This window comes from Eurypyga helias, unplaced genomic scaffold, assembly GCF_000690775.1.
Source record: "Eurypyga helias isolate BGI_N326 unplaced genomic scaffold, ASM69077v1 scaffold10037, whole genome shotgun sequence".
Lineage (NCBI taxonomy): Eukaryota > Metazoa > Chordata > Aves > Eurypygiformes > Eurypygidae > Eurypyga > Eurypyga helias.
Window position 1 is genome coordinate 12,500 of NW_010262289.1, and position 12,010 is coordinate 24,509.

Consider the following 12,010-nt stretch of genomic DNA (forward strand, 5'->3'; position numbering starts at 1 on the left):
GGTGCATGCGGCAAGGTCGAAGCAGCAGCAGCAGTGACTGTGGGAGGAGGAAGAAGCCACAGGGTCCCATGCTTCAACCCAGCCCAGCTGTCACAGCTGTAGCTCCCTGCCAATGGGACAAATGCAGACATATTGGGGAGGGGCCCAGAGGTCCTGAGCTGGGGGTTGGGGATGTGTGTGAGAGCGGAAAGCAGAAATAAGGTCTTAAGCATGAAGTGCTTCAACAGCATGGGGCTGGGGAGAGTCCAGCCAGGGGGAGAGGACAGGGAAGGGGAGGGTCAGGAAATGACACTAGGAAAAAATGGGTGCTCAGGGTCATGAGCTGGGTCTCCCTGAATCACCCTCCCTACTGATGGTACCTCACCCCTATCCCAGTTCCTGTGGGGAGTTCCAAGGGAGGTGATGATGGCTTTTCAGTTTCAGCCTTGACTGGAGAAAGATGGCTGCCATCCTCTCAGCTCCTGCACGGGGAGAAGGGATGCTTTGGGTCCCACCCACCACCTCCAGCTTAAGCTCATCCTGCACTGCCTGCCTAACCCTGGGGATGGGGCTCCCCAAGGAGGAGGTGAAGAGCAGTTCCTGTCCAGCCCATGGCTGTGGGAACAGTGCTGGAGAGCTCCAAGTCTTCCATAAACATCTCCAGGCGAGGGCTTGGGGCTGGGCTACAGCTTGGCACTCCCCTTCGCTTCCCACCATCTTTGTTGGGGAACCCTGTCCCCCTCCTCAGGTGCCACCTGGATGTGGGAACAGGAATGATGGGGCCATCTCCCTGCCCTGTCCCCGTTGTCACTAGTGTCCAACACTGGAGGGACAATGGGGTGATCAGAGCTGCCCTCACCCCACAATGTCCCCTACCCACTGCTCATCCCCAGCTGTCCCCTGGTGCCTCCTCCCACTCTGTAGTTTCTCTTCCCCTTTCTTGGGGGTGCCTGCGTTGGGAGCAAAGGCAGAACTGAAACCACAGCTGAGGGGAAGTTTGAGGGGGCGTGCCCCCAATATCCTCAAGACGCCGAACCTCTTCCCTTCCATGGAACAGTCCCGTGGAGAAGTAGGGATGCTGCGGTGACCTGGAGGGCCCAAAAATGGCTCCAAACACCCCAGCAACTCACCTTGGCATCACCCAGGGGATGTCTGGACATGCCACCACAATGTCCATATCCCTCCTGGCAAGACCACCAGTGCTGTGGTCGGGGGAGAGTGTTTGGCTGGTGGAGTGGCAAAGTGCAGCCATGGGGTGGCTGGTGAGGGAAGGGGCAGGGTGGGTTTTAGTCACACAGTCCTATGAGGTGACCATTTGTCCTCACAGTCCCCTCTAAGGTGACTGTTGGTCACTTCTTGCTAAGCAGTTGATAGGCCATTAGCAGGCCTCCGGTTTGTGTAGGTGCCTGTGGTATCACTGGTGGCTGAGTAGCTGATAGGGTAGGTCCAGGCACCTGGATTGTGCAAGGGCATGGGATGTGTTCAGACCCCTCTGAATTTTCTCCCATGTCTCCAACTGTGGCAGTAGACCAGAAATTCTGCTTCAGATCTTCCTCACCTCTATTGAATTTACTTGTCCTCATATTTTTGTTATTTTTCTGCACTTTCTTACTTGCTGTAGCAGAGGTCACAACTCCTTGATATTGTCACTTCTTTTAGTCAACAAATGACCAAAGGGGTAGGCGGCTCTTTGTCCACACACACCGTGGGTCCTTACAGTCCCCTCAGGTGACCATTGATGCTCTGAGTGCCCTAAGCTGACTGCTGGTCTTTGGAATCACCTCCAGGTTAACATTGGTCCTCACAGTTCCCTCAGGTGACATTGTTTCTTACAATCCTCCCAGGGGTCCACTGGTCTTTGCTTCCCACCCCAACTGACTGTAGGACTTTGCAGTTCCACCTGATGTGACCATTGGTCCTCACAGACCCTGCAGGTACCATTGGTCCTTGCAGTCTCTTCAAGTGACTATTGGTTCTTGCAGTACACCCTCAGGTGAGGGCTGTAACCCCCCTGACCGCAGACCCCTGACCAACGTGTGGGGGAGTTGGGGTGGAGTGGGTGGGCAGAGCTGCAGCGCGGCTGGTTGCTGCACTGGATGTTTGGGCACCAGCACCAGCTGGGCTGGGCCAATATGCCTGAAGAGACCTCTCAAAACATCTGGGTATTCGTGTGTGTTATTGTAGGGTCTATTGTAGGGTAGTGTGAACTAACACTTGCAGACAGCTCCCTGGCACTGGGTGTTTGCATATGTGTTATTGTAGGGTCTCTTGAGAGGTCATGCACACAACCACCTTTTCTTACCAGGTTCGTTCACCATCTGCATCTGTTCTCCGGCTTTGGTGGGTGAGTTTCACCTGCCACTTCCTGTGAGTGCTGCAGGCTATTTCACTCTGTTCAGGAGATGAATTGCCCCGTGTGCCCTGTTGCTGCTGAGGCTGCTGGATCCTAGCCCTGAGGTGACCTCTACCTGCAGCTGAAAGTTTCACCTGTGTGTCCTAGCTCAGCAAGGGCTGGAAGATACTCAGCATCACACCTTCTGCAGTGAGACTTGAGCCTCACGGAGGCAGGTGACTCTGCCAGGGAAATTCAGTCCTGCCCATTGCACTGTTGTTCGCAGGGTTTGGCCAGGGAAGAACCATCCGCAGTGGAGTTGTGGCGGATGTGGCCACAGACCAGCTGGATTTTTGTCTGACTCAGCTGATAGTTGGCTTGCACATGGTTGCCAGAGATGCATCTTGTGGAACTTTGCCAGGAAGTTGTCCTCTGAAACCAGACCTTTTGAAGCCACACATTCAAGTGTGTGGTTGATTGGGAGCATGAAGTAAATTCCGTCCTATGACTGTCTGAACTCCGCTGTCTCCAATGGGAGATTTGCTTCCATTTTCTGCTTAACTGGGAGTCTTGGGGGCACTTTACCCCCATGCGCACAGTTGTTATTTCAATGAAATATGTAAGAACATGTTTGTATGTGCACAACCACACTTTTCTTTTTTTTTTTTTTTTTATTCCTTGCTTTGGTATTTCCTGAAATTAGCACCAATAAATCAGTGATCCTCCAGCTTCCATTTGCAGCTGGTCAAAACCTCCCCAAGCCCATGCAAATCTTGAGGAAATACGCATGTTCTTAGTGAAAACATGAATGTTTTAATTTCATTTTATACACATCTGCAGTTCCCACAGATTGCATCAGTCTCAGTGTTACTCAGCACTTTGTAAAACAGTTTGTGGCCAGGTGCTGTCAGTCTGTGTGGAACAGTTCAGTATCAGCACAAATATTTCTGGAATACAGTTAATAAAGGCAGCTTTCAGGAAAAAATATTAGAAAGCAACAGTAGAAGGGCACAGCTTACTGACTACCGATAAATATGTTATTGTACCAGAACTGGCAGAAACTGCGACTGGGCTTTGGAGTGCCCCAAAGAACCTCAGTCAGTGCATGGACCAGTGCTATAAGAGGTGATTGTGTGTAACAAGTGAGGAGGCCCGAGACTTGCATCCTTGTCTGCTTAGCAAATTGAAGTGGGTCAGAACCCCCCCAGTTTACCCCCATGCCTCTCTGAGTAGAGTTGATCTCACACTTGTCTGCGCCCTGAATTTTGTCAAAGCAGAAAAAGGTAGCGGTTTTGTTCCTGTGAGGGCGGTGGAAGGAAACAGGGGCTGTTGACTCTCTTCTGGGCTAGGCTTCTCCGCTCAGGATGGAGTTCCTGCACTCTGATTCCTCCATCTGCTGGTGCTTTCTGAAATAAGAGAGGGATGGATCATGGGTACTCCATGGAAGAGACTTTGTGGGGATGCAGATAGCAGCTAGCAGGACAGGAGCAAGAGCTTTGCAGCTAAGTGCAGCAATCCCCTGGGGCATTTCCTTCCCTCCTCTCCCACTGCTGCTCCCAGTGGCAGAAGTGTCCTCACCTGCGTCTCCACAACCAAAGTGCCATGATGGCAGTCACAATCATGGCTGCCAGCAACCCGGCCCCAAGTCCTGTGATCAGCACCACCTCTGAGTTCCCTGAGAAACATGAGCAGAGGCTGCCATGAGCTTTCCTGGCTTTGCTCCATCTCTCAGGGCATGGCAGCTCAGGAGCCCCATCCCTGTCCAACCCCATGAGTGGTACCTACCCCATGGGATGAGGAGGCTGTGGGTGCCCAGGCTGCGGTGGCGCACGCGGCAGGCGTAGCTGTGCCCATCACGGGGGACCACGGCCAGGACGCTGCGGAGCTGGTAGGTGAGGTCAGCGTTGGGCAGGATGGCGCTGGTGATGATCCGGCCCACCCCGCAGCCAGACCACACTGATGGGCCGTGGGTAAAAACCGGTGACATGGCAAACCAGCAGGATCTGGGCTGGGCTGGGCATGCGGGCAAAGACTGTGGCCATGGGTGGCTCTGGGAGGGGAGATCAAAAGGGTGGGGAGAGCCCTAGTGGGTCACCGATTGGCCCCAGTATGTGGGAGGCTTTGGGGTGGCCATGCGAGGGTGGGGCTGTTCTCACCTTGTCTCTCCAGAGCTGCCTTCCCATAGTGCAGTAACAGCTCCATGTCGTCAACACAGGTATCGTTGAAGAGGACTTCTACCAGCTCGCTGAAGGCAGTATAGTTCTGGAGAACAGCCTGGACATACCGTGACAGGTTTGTATCTTGGGAAAGCAGCCAGCTGGCACTATCCACATCGAAACTGAGGAAGTCCTGGCCATTGTAGCCTACATAGGCAAAGGCTCGGGAGGTCCTGTTGGGGTAGATCTCGCAGCCTGCCACACACTGGGCCACGAATGGGTCTGGAGGAGCAGAAGGGAGAGAGAGGTTGTGTGAGAGTCTGGGACTGTTTTCCTGCAGACATGGTCAGCATCTCCAGTGCAGTGCCAGCACTGATGGATCCCTCTCCACTTCCCAAATGCTGTTCAGAGAGAGATACAGAGAAGACTGGATACTCACAAGGAACATCCTTCTGCATGGCACCTTCATTGATCAGGTGGTTGAACTGCTGCAAATAGATCTTGATCATGTTCTGAATGGTGTCCCAGTCACTGCGGGGCAGGGCTGGGTGCACCCAGGGCTGGTAGAAGCGGATGGTCCAAGTATGCTTATCAATAGAACCAAGCTCAATGTCTTCCAGCAGGCCCAGCCCCTCTGTGTCCACAAAGGAGGTGTTTTGGAAGGTGGAGGTCTGAAGCAGCCGTATAGTGAAGGTCCCTACAAGAGACAGGTGTCAACAGGGGAAGATGGGAGTGGGAGGAGAGGGCTGGGGAAAGTGGAGGAGCTGAGAACTGAGTCCTCATTCAATGACCTGCGGGCTCCCCGTAAGCCCCCCACATCCTTTGTAGCTCCAGCTCACACCCCCTGCACCTACCTGCAGTGGCTGCATCCCTGCTGGCAAGGAGGTGTGGAGCCAGGGGACAAGGAAGGGGGAGGAGGCAAGTGCCCAAGGCAGGTGGGGAGAAGGAAGCCCCTTGCCTATGGGGTCCCACAGGGGCATAGGAGCAGGTGTGGATGAGCCAGGACTCCTACTTACCCTCCAGGTTTGCCCATGTCCCAGAGAGGAGGAGAAGGTAGGGGAGAAGGAGGAGGAAGCAGAGGCAAGATGGCTGCATGTTATCAGCAGCAAGGCCCCAAACATGCAGTAGTGGGTGCAGTGGCAGGAGGAAGGGCCTGTGAGAGATGTGGCTCCGCACTTCTCAGAGTGTCTCTGCCTGGCCATCTCCACTGGTGCTAGTGGCCCTGGCAGCCAATGGGGTTGGCACTGAGGTTTCAGGGAGGGCTCTGATGTTCCTGCTTGGGATGGGCTGGTCTGGGACATACTGAGTATGGCTGAGTGTTGGGGAAATTTGGGTGGGAACAAGGCCATTCTACTGGCTGCAGGAGGGATCCCTTATGGCTGTGGCAGCATCTTGACAATTAGAGTGGTGCAGGAGACCCAACCCCACTATTACAGGTGCCACCTGGCCATGGGCTGCATCCACTGTCCCTGAAAGGAATGTCCCTCGCTGCCACTCGTGCCCAGTATGTCCAGCCCTGCATAGCACATCTCCATCTGCTCTGTGCTGCCTACTTAACTGGTGGGTTTGCCCTAATGTGGCTGTCTTTCCTGCAGGGGAGACAAACCCTGTTCCCACAGCCTGACTGCATGCCTGGGCTCCCCATACCCCCAAGATGTGCACTGGCCCCATGCCTCTTTGTCACCTCCCTGCCAACCTGCAGCCAGGCCACACTGATGACCCTGGGTGGAAGCCAGTGATGTGGCAAACCAGCAGGACTAGAACTGGGCCAGACATGTGAGTGAAGACTGTGGCCATGGATGGCTCTGAGGGTGAGGGTGAGAAGACCTGGTGATATCCTCTGACTCCTTGGCACTGGCAGCCTGATCCTGGGGAACGGGGACCCCAGGGACGAGGTAATGAGCAGTGCCTACCTGGCTCACAGCTGCAGGGTCAGGGATGGGTGCAGACAGCTGGAGGAAGAGGAGCTCCTCTTGGAGTGCAGGAAGTAGGTGGGCTGGAGCAGCTGTGGTGTGATGGTCCCCAAGGGGAGAGGTGGGCTGTGGAGGCTGGAAGGGACTGTTTCCCACTGACAGTCACTGGACCCTTGGAGCAGTGGCATTTGGCCAGGCAGGATCTCCAAGCTGGGACAGGGATTTGACCGTGGTCCTTCCATCCCAAAGCCCATTCCAGGGGGCTTCAATAGGTGAGTAGCATCCCCATTTCCATACAGCTCCATCCATGCCACGGGGCCTGGCAACTTCCTCTTTGCTTCCCTGCACTCCACAATGCTGAATTGCTCCAAGTCTCCCATAAACATCTTCCAGGAGAGGGCTTGGGGCTGGGCTGCACTCCCCTTCGCTTCCCACCATCTTTGTTGAGGTATGTGTCACCCTTCCCAAGTGCCACCTGAATGTGGGAACAGGAATGATGGGGCCATGTCCCTGCCCTGTCCCCATTGTCACTAGTGTCCAACACTGGAGGGACAATGGGGTGATCAGAGCTGCCCTCACCCCACAATGTCCCCTACCCACTGCTCATCCCCAGCTGTCCCCTGGTGCCTCCTCCCACTCTGTAGTTTCTCTTCCCCATTCTTGGGGGTGCCTGCGTTGGGAGCAAAGGCAGAACTGAAACCACAGCTGAGGGGAAGTTTGAGGGGGCATGCCCCCAATATCCTCCAAACACAAGCAGGGCTGAGGTGTCCCTTCTGCAATGTGGCAGGGTACCATGTGACCCTTCCAAGCAAAACTGGGATCAGGTGGCCCAATCCATGTCTCCATCTTGGGTGTGCCCAGCTGTGGTCATGACACAGAGACATATGACATATGGGGTTGCTGTGGGCTGAGCTCCAAGCACCCTATGACACTGAGTCAGTCATGGAGAGACAAGAACACTGAACATCTTGCCTCCAGTGGAGCTGTGTCATGGAGAAGTAGGGATGTTGTGGTGGCCTGGAGGGCCCAGAAATAGCACCAACTTCCCCAGCAACTCACCTTGGCATCACCCAGGGGATGTCTGGACATGCCACCACAATGTCCATATCCCTCCTGGCAAGACCACCAGTGCTGTGGTCGGGGGAGAGTGTTTGGCTGGTGGAGTGGCAAAGTGCAGCCATGGGGTGGCTGGTGAGGGAAGGGGCAGGGTGGGTTTTAGTCACACAGTCCTATGAGGTGACCATTTGTCCTCACAGTCCCCTCTAAGGTGACTGTTGGTCACTTCTTGCTAAGCAGTTGATAGGCCATTAGCAGGCCTCCGGTTTGTGTAGGTGCCTGTGGTATCACTGGTGGCTGAGTAGCTGATAGGGTAGGTCCAGGCACCTGGATTGTGTGGGGGCATGGGATCTCATTGATACATCTCCTGACACTTTCTACTCTCTTCTCCCCTCATTACTGTCACAACTTACAGTGATTTCCTTTGATGCAATGGCAGCAGCATGGGAGGTTGTGCTCAGTTCTCTGCCATTTCTTTCAGCCACTCCTTATTCCTTAAGCTTTTCTTCTACTGTTTCTTCCTTTTTGCTTGTTTTCTTTGCTTCAGAATGGGTCCTGTGTGGTCCACAGTCCCCCTGAGGAAGTACCTTTTGTGCCATGGTCTTATTCATAGGCCACAGTCCCTCTGGGATGTACCTGCTCTTCCATGGAACACCTCCTACTGTTCTGACCTTGCTGTTACTTTTTTTGAGTGTTTACTTCTCTGTCCTAAATACATTGTCACAGAATTGCCATGAACTCCTCTTGTTCAATGGAGGTGACCTGACTGGAACCAGCACAAGACACTTCATTATCTCCCTCCTCAGAAGTCACCCTAGTGACTCCTCCTAGTCACTCCTCTTCCCTCTTCTCCCCACTGTCCCCAGCAGCAACCCCCCCCCCCCCCAAAACCTTGCCAATTATGCCCGATACAATTCTTTACTGTAGTACAGCTACAATGGCTTGAACTGGATGACGATTGGGTGAGATTTTATTTGGTTTGGTGCATATTCATCGTAATAGGATAAAAGTTACATTTATGAGGAACTGCAGTGCATTTCCATATTTCTAATTTATCTCAGAGATGGCTTGCTGATTACAGCTGTCATGAAGAAACTGATAAGAAACCTGGCCATAACCACACCTCCATTTGGGAACTGCTTTTAACTGACAATCTTGTCCTTGGCTCCCCTCTGTGCTACATAACACCTATGTTGCCACTCTGTCTGTGGCAAGTCTTGTACCTCCTCATTCCTGACATCAGTCCTGTCCCATTGGCTTGACTGGATCTGAATTGTCACCTCAGATTTGCTGAGTGATCACTGGACTTCTGGCTGATGTTGATTACAATCTCCAGACCTGATTCTTACCCTGAGTTTACTGATTTTACTTCCTAGATCCTTGCTGGTGATGTAGCAACCTTCCTCCCTTATTGTGACTCTCAGTTCCTACCTCACATTCCCTTGTAGAACAGCCTGTCCTTGACACCATAGCTATGAATGGAATAGTGTTCGTTTACCCTAGGTCAAGAAGCTTTTGTTCATGAAGAGTAAATCTTGGTCACTTGGTCTTTGCTGGAGCTTCACATCAGATGGAGACCTGATTCTTTCTCTTCAGTGATACTGTTATTTTTCCCTTTTCTGTGAAATGAGACATTTTTCCCAGTAGTTTAAGTGATCCAAACTATAAACTGATTTTATATCTCATTAAGTAAACTGTCCAACTAGTCAAATTGACTTTGATCCACTGATACATTTAGGTTGAGAAGTCTTGCACTTCTCCCAAGAATGGGATGAATCATATCTGAGAACTGCCTGCCTCTCTCCACTAAGTGTTGATGGAGCCTCGGTGATCAGACACATACAAAATGTGAATGTGCCTATTGGTACAGAAGATGAACCTCTTGATTTCTACCTCTCCCTGGTTTTGCTTTTTAAAGACATCTGTCTTCTGTTCATACAGACAGACCTAAAACCAAAATGAGGTGCCTCAGGGTGTGGGAGGGAGGTGTAATTTCTGTGGGCATTTTCACACAATGTTACCACTTGCCTTGTTTCTCTTACTAGCACATAATAAACTTTGAATGAGTTTGTTAATACACAATACAATTTCTTCCCCCATATCCCTTGGTTAAAATTTGCTGAACACAGAAAAATATTCTAAGTTATATATTTCTCAGTTACTAAAGACATCTCAAAGGAGAAATTAGCACCAAGGAACGATGTAGAATTCTGGCCTCCCTTGTACTCTCATTTTCTCAAATACATCCATCATCTCCCACATTACATTATGCTATGGGTGTAAAATAATTTAAGGTTTGTCTTAGTTATTCAGATAGCTGAGTTTAAATCTTGGTATAAACTGTAGCAACAGGTTGCTCCCCTGTTATTTCAGCTGTAGATGAGTGCACTTATTAATTCTGATTTTAGTCAAAGAAACCCTGGTAGGTGTGAGTTGTCTATCCAAACAACATTGTCTTTATCATGGGTGATTATAGCTGAGCTACTTTCGTGGAAGAAACATTCACTTCAAGAACACTAGTTCTCTCATACTAGCATAGGTTTCAAAACTTGGAAAACAGATTCATCCCCTCAAGTCACTATTTCTAAATATTAACTGTAAAGGTACAAACCATTTTCTAATTGAAAACATCTGGTGACATTTTACATACCCAAGGATAATGAGCATGGCCAGTTTTCACATGTTCATTCTGCCAGTCCCACACACTTACATGGGACTCTAAAGGATATCTTAAATGGTGCAAGGCACCAGCACATAGGCAGATGTGTCAAACCCCATCTACAAGCTTATGAAGAAATTACTGAAGGGTTTATCTCATATGTCTCATCTGTTAGCAATGGAGCTCTGACCCTAGACTAGAGGTGTCTTATGTAATTTTAAGTCACTCAGCATCTTTTTTCCTGCTTCAAAGAAGTTAAAATTTCCTATATCATTCCTCTAAGCCCAAGGCAGACATATCTGATAGTCAAGGGCGTTTCTGAGCACACCAGACAGATCTGTTCAAACAATCAACACCTATGTGAATGCCTAAAATGAGAGGGGATGAATCCTAACCATGGAGTTTAAACATGCTATAAACCTAAGGGGAGAAATCTCAGAATGAATCCATTCTGTGTTGCAGGGTGACTGAGGCTCTTCAAGTAGCTAAAGGAGAGCAGTGTTAAAAAATTAAGAAAGGAAATGCATCTGAAAATCACCAAGACTTCAGTTTAACACAGGGGGTGATAACAACTTCAAGCATGTAGAATAGAGTTCTTTCTCCTTGTGTACTTTCATCACATTTTGTTGTCTGGAGATTAAAGCATTGTTCCAGGAAATCCTGTTATGAAATAATTAAGAAACAGAAGGCATCTACCCCTCATTTAAGGAAGTGTTTTTTCTTTTTTCTTCTCTAATTAGCTACAAAAAACCCCTCCTTCCCAACTTTCTTTTTATGACCATTGTCCTCAAAACATTCTTCATATCTTGATTTCTTAGCCTGCAGATCACTGCATTCAGTGTAGGAGTGGCCACACTGTACATGAGTGGCACAACTTTGTTCAAATTCAAGGAAGTCTTTGCTCTGGACTCAGATATATGAAAATCCCTGCCCCACAACAGAATAAGAGAACTATGAGATGGGAAACACAAGTGGAGAAAGCTTCAGTAGAAGGGGCCTTCAGGACAGCAGTGACAATTTTGATGTAAGATACAGCAATAGATTAGAAGGTGCCAAAAATCTTCAGAGAAGAAAGTATCAACTTTTGCATCATGTATGTGCTCACAAATGCCAGTTGCAGCACTAGTAGAATATCACAGAAGTTGTTAACTGCACTCTAGGCACAAAAAGGTAAACCAGTCAGTAAAATGACAGGCATCAAAGGTGACAGTCAGCCTCCAGTCCAGCCAAGAAGGATGATCTGGGTACTTTTTCTTCTATTGGTAACAGTAACCTGAGGGTGTAGCATATGTATCTGTCACAGGCAATCACTCCAAGTAGGAAACAGTTATCCCAAGGATAAAAAAGAAATAGGACTGCAAGACACAGCTGGCAAAACAGATAGTCTGATTCTCACTCGCCAACATGGAGAGCAATGTGAGGACTGTGATTGAGATATATGTTATATCCAGGAATGACAACCCCAGAGAAAAATGCATGGGTGTTGGAGATGGCATCCCAGATGTAAAGCCATGATGATGACAATGTTGCCTATTATAATGATGAGATAAAGAACAAAGAAGAGAAAGAAGAGTTAAGGCTGTATTTCTCAAGAGCTGGAAAGTCCCAGGATGATAAACTCTGCTGGGGTGCTATGGTTCCATGACGTTCCTATGGTCTGCAAAGGTACACAGCAATAGCATCAGAGGTTGTGCATGCTTTTGAAAAAATAATTCTGTGGAGAGATTAAATAAGTTTTCCTTTCCTGAGTATGTGTGCTTTGCCATATTCATGGTGATAGTCTACCCAGGGACATATGTATATGACCATTCCTCCAAATAACCAGAACTGAACCAGAGAGAAGTAAGCCTGACAATATGAGCCTTTGAGATAAACAGTTAATATCTTGTTTCCTCCTTGATATCTCAGAAATATG

General features: G+C 49.8%; 1 protein-coding gene and 1 pseudogene across 1 annotated transcript; both read right to left on the reverse strand.

Annotated features, from left to right (window-relative positions):
* Positions 1 to 3,656: 3,656 nt before the first annotated feature.
* Positions 3,657 to 5,562, reverse strand: LOC104512614 (T-cell surface glycoprotein CD1b-3-like). The gene is given in 7 exon segments (XM_010155665.1): positions 3,657 to 3,717; positions 3,890 to 3,986; positions 4,097 to 4,245; positions 4,247 to 4,361; positions 4,468 to 4,749; positions 4,907 to 5,164; positions 5,484 to 5,562. Coding segments are annotated over 7 exon segments (1,041 nt in total).
* A 1,393-nt stretch (positions 5,563 to 6,955) lies between these two features.
* On the reverse strand, positions 6,956 to 11,752 carry LOC104512615 (annotated as a pseudogene).
* Between the last annotated feature and the right edge of the window lie 258 nt (positions 11,753 to 12,010).